General features: G+C 39.0%; 2 protein-coding genes across 2 annotated transcripts; both read right to left on the reverse strand.

Annotated features, from left to right (window-relative positions):
• Positions 1–427: 427 nt before the first annotated feature.
• On the reverse strand, positions 428–1,651 carry ptger1c (prostaglandin E receptor 1c (subtype EP1)). The gene is made up of 2 exons (XM_062439274.1): positions 728–1,651; positions 428–604 (listed from the first exon to the last, which is right to left on the reverse strand). Exons 1-2 carry the CDS (start codon positions 1,649–1,651, stop codon positions 428–430), a joined length of 1,101 nt encoding a protein of 366 aa, XP_062295258.1.
• Positions 1,652–4,139: 2,488 nt separating this feature from the next.
• On the reverse strand, positions 4,140–13,291 carry LOC134000266 (adhesion G protein-coupled receptor E5-like). Its single transcript, XM_062439626.1, has 20 exons — positions 13,150–13,291; positions 13,006–13,096; positions 11,497–11,574; positions 11,033–11,197; positions 10,732–10,908; positions 10,458–10,604; positions 9,578–9,700; positions 9,365–9,411; positions 9,153–9,260; positions 8,736–8,889; positions 8,479–8,604; positions 8,178–8,371; positions 7,599–7,763; positions 7,273–7,467; positions 6,798–7,015; positions 6,626–6,686; positions 6,436–6,527; positions 6,193–6,361; positions 6,025–6,114; positions 4,140–5,507 (listed from the first exon to the last, which is right to left on the reverse strand). The coding sequence occupies exons 2-20, from the start codon at positions 13,034–13,036 to the stop codon at positions 5,466–5,468; spliced, it is 2,382 nt and encodes a 793-aa protein (XP_062295610.1). The 5' UTR covers positions 13,037–13,096; positions 13,150–13,291; the 3' UTR covers positions 4,140–5,465.
• Between the last annotated feature and the right edge of the window lie 240 nt (positions 13,292–13,531).

The raw sequence follows: 13,531 nt of genomic DNA on the forward strand, positions 1-13,531 counted from the left end.
TTGAATATAGAGCATAGAGTCATTGCCAAAGAAGCACCGCCTACCCGGGTGTGAGTCCTCTCCTGGAGCTCAGTCATTGACTAAACTAGATGCTTGTCAAGCCTTTTCTCTTTTTTGATTGGATGATATTAAGCCCTCCCAGTTCCCCAACCAATAGATTTGCTGGTGGCTGCTATTGATAGTAGCACCGGTGCAGACTACTAAATAAATGCTGTGAAAGTCTGTCTCCATCCCTGTTTCACACTGCTGCCTTGTAGTCTTTTGGCTTGCTGAATGTGACCCTCACCAACCCCCTGTTTGCAAATAACAAGCTTATTCTTACATGTTTCAACAAAACACATCAAATAAATAAATGATTGAAGTCCACAAGAGAAAATTCCAACATGGTCACTGCAGACTGGTCCTGTGCAGGCACAATGCACAGGAGCTATGTGAATCTCTGTCTGTTGACAGCAAAGCAAACCCTATAAAGTGCTGTTCTCCTCAGTAAGATGTAAACCCATGGGTCGAGGATCTGATTCCAGGAGGCCAAACGTAAACCCACAAGAATGGCCTTGTCTGGCTCACCGGGGCTTTTGTTTAACTGCATCAGAAGAATGCGGATCTATTAATAGAGGAGAGACACATATGAAATGTTGTATTACAGTATTTGATCAATGAAGGCAAACATTTTTCAAAAAAACAAATTCTGCAAATCTGAGAAGGTTGTGAAAGAGTGAGTACTTACAAGGAAGGGACTCCAGCAAACACAGGAAACCACAGTAATTACCGCCAATTGCGCCATCATCTCCACATCCAGTGAAAAAAACAAGGAGGAAGATGATGCTGATGAAGATCGATGGGTGCAGCGAGCTGCTGAATTTGTATTAACATTCTGGGACTTTATTCTGGCCCGCAGCAATGTCAGCCCACTCACGATGTTGCAGAGGAGGGAAAGAGTGAGTGCAGTTAGGCCCAGACATGAGAAAGTCAAAGCCAGAAAGGTGTCGGCTGTAGACCATGGACCATGGATACGCAAGAAACACCATGTGCCAGGATACTGGGTAGTGTATGTTCCTATAGCACAAAAGGGTAGAGCTGCCAGTATTAGTGCAAGAGAGGACAGAAATAGCACAACTCCTCGCACATGAGACACTGTGATCATTGCAGTGTGGAAAAAGGGCTGGGTGATGGCCATGCATCGCTCTATCGCCATGGCACAACCCAACAGCAAGGGGGACAAGCCAAAAAACACCATACTTGCCCCAAAGATCTGGCAGAATGCCGTGGCGGGTTTCACAATCTGCATTTCATTTCTGTGATTCATGTGCAGATACAAGGCAAAGGCACCAGGGATCACATGACCTACAAGGTCAGCTAACAGCAAAGCCACTGTTAGGAGTAGAAATGATGCTTTGGATTGGCGGCGGAATCGGGCACGAGATTTGGCCAATATTCCCAGAGCGGTGAGGTTGGAGATGGTGCCAAATATCATAGTGAAACAGGACATGCCTAACCCTAAATATCTTACACCTGGCCCTGTGGTGGTGCTCAGCCAGGGACCGGGTAGTTCAGAGGAGTTGATCGTCAGGTTCTGGTGGAGGATGGACGGCGTTGAGGAAGAAGACAATGAAGTCATGAGTAAAGACGGTATCCTCATCTTCAGTGTCATCTACAGAGAATTACAGGCAAAGTGAAAATATTTTAAGTATTTTCTATTATCAGCACATATGCTCTGGGTTAATTATTAGTCTTGGTGCGTTAGTCCAAAACCACTGAGAGTTTTTTTTTTTTTTTTAGCTAACGTCTTTATATATCATCCTGCTCTGCTATCTAAAAGGTCTCAGGTAATTCATAGACAGGGAGACAAGAAAGGAGTCTTAAATGCAAAATCATGTACCAGTGAATGCTATGATTCATGCTTCACTGCAGCTTGAAGACTGATTACAAGAAATGGTTTGCCAATGACGCTTGGGACTTGGATTTTAATTAGGAGAGCTTCTTTTGCCTAGGCAGTAATGAAGAGGAGTGGGTGAGACCCTGCCAGAGCCATTTTCCTGTGTTTTTCGTCTCTACCTATCACGCAATCAAATAAATAAATAAAAAAGCAGCAGAAGTGCTTGCCTGGAATATAAAAAGGATGCATTTTTACAAAAAATTAATTTTCGACATGGTTATTTTTAATGGATATATTTGTCTTGGATTGTTTTGAACATGAATGAAAAAGGTCCTGGCCAGGTTTAGCATATTAGACAAATGGACGCCCTGAGGAGGAAACTTATAACAATCAGTACTTTCATTGTGATGTGGACATGTAGGTTACAAAATGTTCTTCTCTTCAACACATTTCTTTCTACTCTTCAGATCAGAAATATATGTCACCTTGCCTGGGAGCTCACCATCCTTGCTCCACAACTCCTCGCATTCCTTTTACATTAACATACACTCATTAATGCAATTCTGCAAGTATTTTGGCTGAACTGTCATAATGGCAAGAGTGTGATTCAGTTTGTGTTGTTGTCGGGTGGAAAAGAGGGAGCGATGGAATACATGGTAACTTAAAATCACTGTCCTTTTCTGGCACAACCACCATTACAACTCTGATGCTACAAATGTTGATAACAAGGCTTAATATTTGGAGTATCCTTCTCCAGACTTAGTAAAATCCTTGGTTGTGAAGTATGAGGAAATTACAAAGAAACTGCCGTATTAAAGAGAATCTGGGAACAATGTGATCATTCACAAAAAGAAAGCTGTCATGTAAACCATAACACTGTATACCATATCTTTTTAGACGTCATAGACATCAAGGCTGTTACTAGTTGTTTAATTCTTCTTTTAGTACTGTGTACTAAGACCAAATGAAACATTTCCCAACAACTCTCAACAACTAGTCTCATGTTTGTGCTCCCCCTACACTATACATGTTTCAAATACCTCAGTAATCTGGATGTTTATCTCTTCACATCTCTCTCTAACAAACCTCTTATTCATAAAGATTAAATAGATGAATTCAATGAAGGATCCAAGCTGTCTGAGAGACTAACCTCCTTAAGCATGTAAGCTTTTTTCTTTTTTTTGTGCATACATTTCAGGTTTATTTGGACTAATTTGCCACCAGAGATGAATGTGCTATATATGTCATCTAAAAAGCAAAAGAAGATGAACATAGTTGTGAATAATGAATTAAACTTACCTTCAGATGATTCAGAGTGAACACTGGATTGTTTTGGACGGCTGCGGATAAACGAGAGAGGAACAAGTCTCACCCACCTGCTAAATGTGTCTCTTGTCTGCGGAGCTGCCTGATTTCACTTATCTACTGTCCACATTCATTTCTGCTCTCCTTCTCCTCCTTGTCTTTTCCCCCTGCCTCTGTGACCGTTTCTCTCTCTCTCCCTGGTCAGCCTTTCTCTCTCTTCAGAGGCTTGGCAGCTATTTTCCCTCCTCTTTCCCTCTCTAGATGAGCCCTTTCCATCTATTCATCCTCTCTGCTGATTGCTGCTGGATTAGAGGCGATCTCACCCATCACTTTCAGATCAAATTCAAAGTCAGCTATTGCTAATGTTTCATAATTTACTTTCTTAAACTCTTGAGGATAATTCCCTCAAAATAAAAAGAGATTTTAGTCTTTTTTTCAGCTGGGACGATGACAATTATCACCCCAATTATCTCTCACGTAAACAAACGCATGGAGGCTGATATCAAGGCAGGCTGGAAGAGCATGATTATGATTACATGCTTCAAGGGCTTCCGGTATTTTTTGCTCCCTCACATCTCTCTGACAGATATTTTAGAAAATGTTACATATCACAAACTCTTCTGTGTTAAAAAAAATCCCAGGAGGTGTGAGTGAATAAAAAGATGCAATGCTCTACCAAGGTTTGTAAATGTTTAAAGAGGGAATACTCCCTTTCATTTGCACTGATATTAAGTAAAACGTGTTTTCGAAGGGTTCTTAAGGCTTGTTTGCTTGTTTGTGATCTCACATAAACAGGAAAGACGAGGAAATCATTCTCCATTTCCTCTGAACGTATAACTGTTTCATCTTGTAAGTCACCCAGCTAGATTCAGTGTCCCAGCACTAAGTAAAGAGTTATGAAAAAGTGTCAGACATGTACTGTCGAGGTGAAAAAGAAAACAAAATCATTGTGTGGGTTTGGCAGTGACTTTTATTTTTTTAACGTTATCTTATCACAGCCCACATTTTCTGCTAAATGTAGCACATTTAAAATCTGAAGAACTTAAAAAAAAACCTGTTTTCTTAAGCTGCCCACAACAATTTATCACCTATATTAAATATATTTCATGGCGAGTGGTGGGAGGATCTTTTCAAGGAGCCTTTAAACATGAGGTACATCAGAATATTTATTATGTTCAAATTTCAAGCAATAAAGTAAAAAAATAACAACTTGGAAAACACAAAACCCCTCTGTGCAGAATAATTCACACCAAAGACAAAAAAAAATTTTTAACTGTAAAAAAACAGACCTCCTTGGGAAAACTCACACATGTGCTTATCAGTGCTTATAACAATACTTCAATGGATAAAAAGTCCAGTTTTGAGACATTTATGATCTGAACTTACAGTACGTAAATAAAAACCCCTCTATATACATTTCAAATGTTGCAGTACCATAAATTGAGCAGAAATGCAGTAACTTATTAACATATATTGAATTGCATAGCAATATATACACAGATATGCATTTAAAATCCATCTCTGTCTCTTTAAAAAAAAGCTCAGTCATCGGGTTATGTCTGTCTTAATATATGTATTGTATGTTGTATTATGTACGGACGGGATGATTGCTGTAATTTCGTTGTATTTCGGTACAGTGACAAATAAAGCCATTGATTGATTGATTGATAACTGCCCCCCTTTTTGTTGGTAATATTCAGATACTGTTAGGACATGGTGAAAGGTTATACAGAAAAAAGTGCTTGCCTCAGAAATCTCATCTTTCAGATTGTCTTTGCTGATTGGAAAAGTACCTGAATGACACAACAAGCAATATTAGATTTACCTGATAAAACAGGTCCTCATCATATCATTTATGATTTTCATATTTTTGTCCAAAGTTGGTTCAATGTTTTTCAACAAATGAAAAAAAAAAACATTTGGAGATTTCTTTCTCCAAAATGACATAAATACTTCAATAAAATAAATGTTGGAATGAAACTTATGTTACGTTATAGGTCATCTTACAAGCTTTGCATAATAATAATGACATACAAATCTGTATTATGCTGTCAAATTTCACATCTGATTTTCTTGTTTTAAATGAAACCCTTCATGCTTTTGAAATTGTAATGAGCAACAGTTTCATTTCAGTAGCTTTAGCTTATATAGGCACAGTAAAGAATGACAATGTTTATAGCATTTTACAGAAAAGCTAATTGGTGCATTGACTGCTAACGGGAGGACAGCAGTTCACTGTATGCCTGAAATGGCAGACTTTGCCTACAAGTCGCCGTTTAGCTCCTCAGATATGAGACTCCCCTGTGTCCTGGGAGCTCTTGGATGCCTGAGGACGACAGAAGTGAGAGACAAGCCAATCAGTCAAGATAGACAATTTCAGTGCTCTTTCATTAGAGATACAACATGCTTCATTTCACACCGTAAATTATACTTCGACATCAGAAAGAATGATGCTTGATTTTGGAAATTAAACTTCCAATGACTCTTTAACAAGTACAGATCAAATGTTAAACAAGGCTGATCGCATGCATACTGAATGTTAGATTTAATTTCACTGGTGATGATAAGCAATGAGGGCATCTTATTTAACAGTGTGTGAATAAAATCTTTCTCCAAGTCTTCCAATTTTCTGACTTTGCTATTGTGCTCTGTAGACAGTATATAGTTCATGTGAAGTTGTGGTAGCTGAAATTTTGTATAATGAACTAGGCGTATTGGCATGTTGAATTCTGATGAAATTAGTGAATGTGGCAAAAATTTCAGGTAAATTACTGATGAATACGGTTTAAGAAAAATATTGTTTCCTCCTGAATCAGACTTTGGTTGAAGTATGTGGTTCTTACCGGAGCTTTGCTGGAGTAACTGACATCTGAATATCTCTTCTTTTGAGGTGTACATAATCTGGACAGGATGCTTCCATACTCATCCCTCACCTGAAATCAGAATACACAATGAATTTCACATGTAGGGAAAGCTGCAGCGTTTGTACTGTCTTAAGGAGTGTGACTAACCTGTTTAGAAAACAGACAGTGCATGACGAAGAGCAGAACCCCCTGAAAACTGCCAAAGATGGTGAAAAAGTAAGACATGACTATGGTGCCCTCCTCAAACTGGAAACAACCAAAGATCCACATGATGCCCAGCACACAGAGCTGAGCCACTGCAGTAATGATGAACGCCCTGCAGGAGGCAACAAAGATGTATATTACATACAATATACAGGTGGCTGATTGTTGGGTTAGGGTTAGACTCACTTTATTTTCTGCAGGCTTTGCAGATCAGGATTTAAACTTGAGAACTTCTGTTCCAACTTCCACACAGTGATGAGAAAGAAGACAATGTTTACCTGAAAGGGAAAAAAGACCTGTTTTGTTTTTTTTGTTTTTTTGTGCTGAAGTCAGTTTTATGTATATGATTCAACTCAAGAATTATTTTATTACTTACAACAATGATGACACAGACAGGGCCAAAAAAAGTCCAAATTAATTTCAGGTCTAACCAGCAACTGCAATTCATATTGAGAGTTTATTGAGCTGATTATATCAAACCACTGTAACTAGTGAATGAGGCATTCATTTAAAATAAAACAAGCTCATCATCAGTGAGGGGAACTTACTGTTTCTCAGTGCCATATCCTTTGGCATTGGACAAAGCAGAGATAGCGACAATAACAGCTGGGACTCCATAGCCACCTGCCATCATGTAGAGGGTTTTGAAGTTGGTGTTAAATACCAGGACTACCATCCTGAAGAGTTGTATGCCCTCCAGACACATCCAGCAAAATGCTGCCAGGCAAAAGAAGTGTAGCAGCCCTGCTACCACTGCACAGCCAACCTATAGCAGAAGGGAAGGAGATGTCAGGGTGATCCGGATGACAGTAGTGGGGAAAAAAGAGGGAGAAACTTGCTGAATTATTGTTTGTAAATCTTCAGTACACACATGAATCATTCAGTAGTTGTGTCGATATTTTGTGTCTATTCCTCTGCTGCGTTTGGAGGTGTCAGAAACTTTTACTGCTGTCAACTGGACTGCAGGTGTTTTAATGCACAAGTCGTTACCGAAATAGGAGTTGCCACTGTGCTTGAATGTACCTTGTTCTGTGTCTGAGAGATGCCAGCAAGGAAGATGAGGTTGGCAATGAAGAGGGTGATGCAGAGGTGCAGGTGGATGGTGGTTCTTGGGCTCTGGATGGAGCGGATGAGTGAGAACGTCAGGATGCAAATGAACAGGCAAACTAGTGAAAGGGACAGACCCACCCAGGTGATCAGCTGCAACTCAGACTTGTTCTGTTGGGAGAGAGAAACAGAGGAGAAAGAAGGGGGGGAGGGGTTATATTATAATACAATGTAATGAACTGCACTTTAACTTCTGATTTATCAGACTCTTGGTTTGCTGTGATATGTAGCAGATTTTTAACCTCAATCTCATAGAGATCCATAAGCACGGCAAAGCTGCTCAGATGGTGGCAGGAACACACAGTGTATTCAAAGTTGGACTCCTTCACATAGCAACCTTTATCAGACCATGAGCCTTCATCCAACGAGGAATCCCAGAAAACACAGGTGTGGTTATTTTTATCTGCCTGTAAAACAAAATATAACAACCATGTTATGAACCCAACAACACATAACATTGTGATTGTAATTGTGTATTATGTGCTTTAACACCCTCTGTGTGAGCTTGTGGAGCTCTTGCTCTCTCTTTCTCTTTCTCTCTTGTTTATTTGAGTTAAGAGCTTAGGTAAAAACTTGTGTTTTTGTTTTGAGTAGGTTGGATTTTGTTTGTTATTTTGTTGTTAGCTCACCCAAAGCCAAATGTGCCATTAATTGTTAGAACTAAATACTACGAGGTGGTTCTTGGGTGTTAAGAAGAGGAGAGTCTAATTTTCATGTTGCCAGGCTTTCCTGTATAACATGCATAACAGACCATTATGAATGTAATATTTTCCTGCAGCGATAGATTAAAATGGCAGAATCCTTAATGTCAAACTTAATACCTGATTCAGATGGTAGAAAGTTATTTGGACTGGCTCTTCTAGGTGGCTGGTGTTTGTGTTACTGACAGTGACAGTTATGATTTTGGAGTTGATCTTAAAGCCCTTTATGCCTTTTTCTCGTGTGACCCCTTGAAAAAAGCCATTTGCAGAGTCATTCAGGTTTGCATAGCTCAGCAAGGACACTGCTGCAAAGCCTATAACATCAACAATAGGACAAGACTGGATTAAGTAGACATTCATTACACTTGAATCTCATCTATTGAATGTGGTTACAAATGTGTTAATTAGGTATGATCATTACCTGGGTAACGGGAGGGATCTCCTGCAACTGTCTCCCACTGCATACTCACACGGGTTTGATTAGATGATGATGATAAAGACACAGCTCCCTTGGGGAATGGCAGATTATGTACCAACAGCTCCAGATCTGAACCCAGAAACAAAGATCACCTTTTAACGGACATGGTCGCTTATGACTTATGCAACAAAAAAAAATGCATGTAAACATCTTTTTCTCTGTAAATGAACAAATACTGTAAAAAACTGATTTTATTTAACCTGTGTAAGCAGAGAGTTTTATTTTCCTGGGGGGCTTAATTAAGGGTCCGATCAGTCTCAGTGCATTTTCCACTATGTCAAAAAAGGTGGAGACTTTCTTGTTATCGTTGAAGGCTCCACTAGACAAGAGCTCGTCGATTGCAGACAAAAGTCTCTACAGCCACAAGAGAGGAGGGGGAGAGGGACCAACATAAGCATGCACAAGGAGAAACAGGAGACAGAGTCAGACAGAGGCAGACTTTCAGACTGCATATCACCTCAGGTCAGCATAAACACTACAAGGTTATGCACAGAGATCTAAACACCATGTGACAAAGCTTGAAGGGTGCATAACTTCCTGTTCAGTGGTGTTTCAGGGGAAATGGGAGCTTTTTTTGTTTACTCATGTTACATTTCAACATCTTTTTGCAGAAATACCTCAAGTAGTTTGTTTCCATCCAAGTTCAATGTTGAATTCTCACTCTTTGTAATCTCCTGACAGCTGTTGTTCAACTGTGTCAGAAGATCACGTGCAGTGTGAAATGTCTAGGAGAGAACGATTTAGGGAGAATGAAACCCAAGGAGGAGGTAATAGACATTTTGATATGAAATGTAAAATAGTGATAACATTATTTTTTGTGTGGTGTTACCTGGAGTTTCACATCATCCATTTCTTTGAATGTATCGCAGATTAACTCTGGGGAAACAGGAGGTTTGTGTCATTCCATATGCATGTTGAAATACACATCATGAGGAAACCTGTACTCATGAAAATGTTCTGTTTGTATCCATTATATAACAAACACTGGCTGAATAATGGATGTTGAAATTTTTTTTAGTGCTGCTGTGTTGCTGCTGCTTACCAGTGCAACGATACTCCTTGTTGCCATAGTTAGTGAACCCTGCATGGCATGCACAGTAATGGCCGCTGGCTCCACGGTGACAGGTTCCATTTCCGCAGATTGTCTTATCAATCATACATATGTCTAAAATGGAAACAAATCAGTGAGTGTGTTTCGGTCATTGCTAATGGAACAATAAATATCCTGGTCAAATACAACGTTTGCATTGGAAATGGTGCTTGGTACGTTATTAAAGATAATTCATAGAATAACAACAAAAAACAACAACAAAAAAACATAAAAAGGGCTGGGCATAACCAAAACACAGGCCAGTCATTTTAGCCAACCAGCTCTGAACCAGGAATTTAATTTATAATTTTTGAAAACTTTTCGTTAATAACATTATTAACATTACTATTCATCTTTCTCAGGCTTAATAATCATAACTTAGGATCAACCCACTTTTCCCCAGCAATATTGGAAAAAGTCACATCATTGGGATGAGATACGTTAACCTTCTTTCTTTAGAGGGCTAATGTTTTTTAAACGTTTTATAAGCAGAATAGGGGTTTCTGGCACAGAGAGAGGAAAATAGTCTAAAGTGGTCATAACTCCAGCAACACTTGTAGTATATAGACCCTGATGAAGGCAACAAGCAGAAATGTGCTGGTCTAACAATAATGTTGTTCCGTGTACTTCAAGTGTTGCTGGAGTTTTGACCACTCAAAACGTTTTATGCAAGCATCAAGATCATTTCACTTAAAATCAAGAAACACATTAAGCTAATAGAATCAAATGAACCTCCTTAGCTATCAAGTAAATCAATACAAGAGTAAGTAATAGATTAAATGACTTGAAGAATTGTTAAATAATAAATATTTTGCAGGATCATGGTCCTAACCTTCGCATTGCTCCTGTCTCCCAGTGAAGTTGAGTTTTCCGGATTTCAGTCCAAAGCCGTTATTGCAGAGACAGTAATAACTGCCCAGTGTGTTGATGCATTTTGCATTCTGCCCACAAACATTTTCCTCTTGACACTCATCAATATCTACATTGGGAGGATGAAGATAATGAAGAGAAGCTGAGACAGGAAACAACTAGTATACTGTCATCAGTGTTTTCTCACTAAACCTAGTTGTTGCTTATGGGGAAGCGACTGTTGAGCTTAATCTTACCTATGCATGTAACGTTGTCACCGTTCTGAAATGCCATTTTAGTGTTGCCAGTCTGTGTTGTTGACATGTAACCATCAACACACTGGCAGTAGAAGCTGCCGATTGAGTTGTGACAGACTGCATTCTCTCCACATGGCCCAATTTTACCATCTTCATAGCCGGCACATTCATCAAAATCTTAAATCAAAATGGGGGAAAGAAGAATGTGGAAGTTAATGTACCTATGCATGTAACGTTGTCACCGTTCCGAAATGCCATTTTATTATGATTCAATATGACTAGACTAGAGGACTTAGGCTACCTATACATATCCCAGGTTTTCCAGCGGTGAAATTCACAGTCTGTGTTGTTGACATGTAACCATCAACACACTGGCAGTAGAAGCTGCCGTTTGTGTTGAGACAGATAGTATTATTTCCACATGGCCCAATTTCACCATCTTGATAGCCGTCACATTCATCAACATCTTAAATCAAAATGAGGGAAAGAAGAATGTGGAAGTTAATGTACATAAATCTTTGTGTGGCAAATCTAAAGCTAGTCTTTACAAATCATTTTGCTATCAATATACATGTATGTATATAATACATATGTATATATATGTGTGTGTGTAAATATATATATATATATATATATACACACACACATATATATATACACACATACGTACACATGTATGTATATACACATACATACATATACATATTTATTTATTTATTTATATACATGGTTTACTGTATATGTAAAAAGAGTTGTTTTTCATACCAATGCATTTTCCCTTCCTAACACCAAATCCGTCAGGACAGTCTATTGACAGGACCGTGACGAGGGAGAGGTACAGAGCTGAAAGGCAAGCAGGCAACAGTCAGTCAACAGCTCATCACTTTCTGACATTAATCCAACATCTTCTAAACCATGCTTAACTGACACTTACTCCTTTTTCACCCTTCTGAAATATTTCATGTAGCTACAGGGACATTACAGGAGCAGTTTGACCACACAAATAAGACCAGAAAATGTACTGAGTTGTAAAACGCCTCAGACAAAAAGGTAAATGCTCATTTCCTCAAATTGTTCCAACAGCAACTGCGCCGTCATTCAAATTGAACAGTACATGGGTGTCTGGAGAACTCTGCTTCCGATGTGTGAGGAAACATCAGCTGGCACAGTGCAAGCACAAAACAGCATTACATCCTCTGCTGCTGTGCAAAGTCAAAACTCTGTAGTGACCTAAATGACACCAGATGGGTGTAATGTACTGTATATGTGAACAAAGAGAAGTAGTCTACATACATATTTTTTGTGACAGTTCATAAAATGAATTAAGCATAATCCTTAAAGGAGACAGCTAATTTATTGTCAATTAGTATAGTGTTATTTATCCCCTGGCTATGTGGATATTTTTGTAATATTTGTTGACATTTTGGGATGTTTGCTAGAAACTCCTTTACATGTCAAACTTACTAAAGGGAGTACTCCATTTTCATTATTATATTGTAATTATTATTACAATTATTATTCATACAGGGGCAAAATAACCCAAATGCACCTCAACATAGAAAAAGTCTTGGTAAAAATTGTGATTATGACATGAGGTTTGCGAAATGAGAAGTGAGAAATGAGTGGCTCTTGGTGTTTTTACTTTGTTGTTTTTGCCTCTGAAGACAGATGTGTGTGACTGTGGTCACTATCTGGCGGTAAGTAATCAGATTGTATGCAGAGATCCTATGTGCAGTGGAGCCTAGATAGTGGGTTGTTTAAAGAAAAGTTGCTGAGTTCAGCATCATTCTTCCTTTCCTCCTAATTCATTTGGGCTCACTCAGGGCCTTGGGCTTCAACTGCTACAGAAAGACTGTGATTAAAAAACTGGGACAGTTTGAGTTCATCATTGTTTTAATTTAGCCAGTAAGACTTTCGATAAGATTTGAACCTAAGAGGAATGCTGTTTAAAAAAAGTAAGGAAAATGTGTCTTTTTAAAATGCATATATACACTGGTATAGTATGTTTAATGCAAATTGTTTTTTACCAGTCTAATACTTTATAATAGTATTACTTTGATACTAATCTTTTTTGTTTGTTTCAAATTTCACCCAAGATTTTAACTCACACAGAAAAAAAGTACCGTCCAAAACACAGAAATCAATTCCTATACTGAAAACTTTGTAGACTACTGCGGCCAGTTGGTTTCCCTCCACAAAGCACAGAGCAACTTTCTCAAAGCAGATGATTTTCCATCCCAGCTACCGTGCAAATGGATGACAGATGTGACTTACCCAGTAACAGGAGGTTCCACCTGCCCGCCATGGGAAAGACGAAAACACTGCCCAGATCTGAATAATGAAAGTCAAAACAGCCAAATATAGATAACCTCTTCTCTTCTCTTCTTTTCTCTTCTTTTCTCTTCTCTTCTCTTCTTTTCTCTTCTCTTCTCTTCTCTTCTCTTCTCTTCTCTTCTCTTCTCTTCTCTTCTCTTCTCTTCTCTTCTCTTCTCTTCTCTTCTCTTCTCTTCTCTTCTCTTGTTTTCTCTCAAATTTGCATCCACCAGTGAAGTTTACAGACGTGGAAAAGGTCTCTCATCTCATACAGAGCTCTCTCTCCTCTCTCTCTTTCTCTGTGTCTTTCTCCCCTTAGATTTTTCTGCTCTCACTGCTGAGGTGACATGCTGAGATGACTAGGTTTTTTGGGGGAGGGGTTTTCACTCGCTGACAGCGAGTCGCTGTCATCACGCCTCTGACACAAGGCTTGTAGGTTTGTACAGTGCTACTACTTTTCAGGGACCTCTGCCCTTATGGGGGTGGG

Source organism: Scomber scombrus, chromosome 18 (assembly GCF_963691925.1).
Source record: "Scomber scombrus chromosome 18, fScoSco1.1, whole genome shotgun sequence".
NCBI lineage: Eukaryota > Metazoa > Chordata > Actinopteri > Scombriformes > Scombridae > Scomber > Scomber scombrus.

What these genes read in the sequence shown, in the direction of transcription:
- ptger1c (XM_062439274.1), bottom strand. Translation starts at nt 1,651, where the DNA reads ATGACACTGAAGATGAGGATACCGTCTTTACTCATGACTTCATTGTCT. An exon ending in TTTGCTGGAGTCCCTTCCTT is followed by an intron (nt 605 to 727) that starts GTAAGTACTCAC and finishes CTCTATTAATAG; the next exon opens with ATCCGCATTCTTCTGATGCA.
- LOC134000266 (XM_062439626.1), bottom strand. Translation starts at nt 13,036, where the DNA reads ATGGCGGGCAGGTGGAACCTCCTGTTACTGG. An exon ending in TGACAACGTTACATGCATAG is followed by an intron (nt 10,605 to 10,731) that starts GTAAGATTAAGC and finishes CTCCCAATGTAG; the next exon opens with ATATTGATGAGTGTCAAGAG. An exon ending in AAAACTCTCTGCTTACACAG is followed by an intron (nt 8,605 to 8,735) that starts GTTAAATAAAAT and finishes TTCTGGGTTCAG; the next exon opens with ATCTGGAGCTGTTGGTACAT.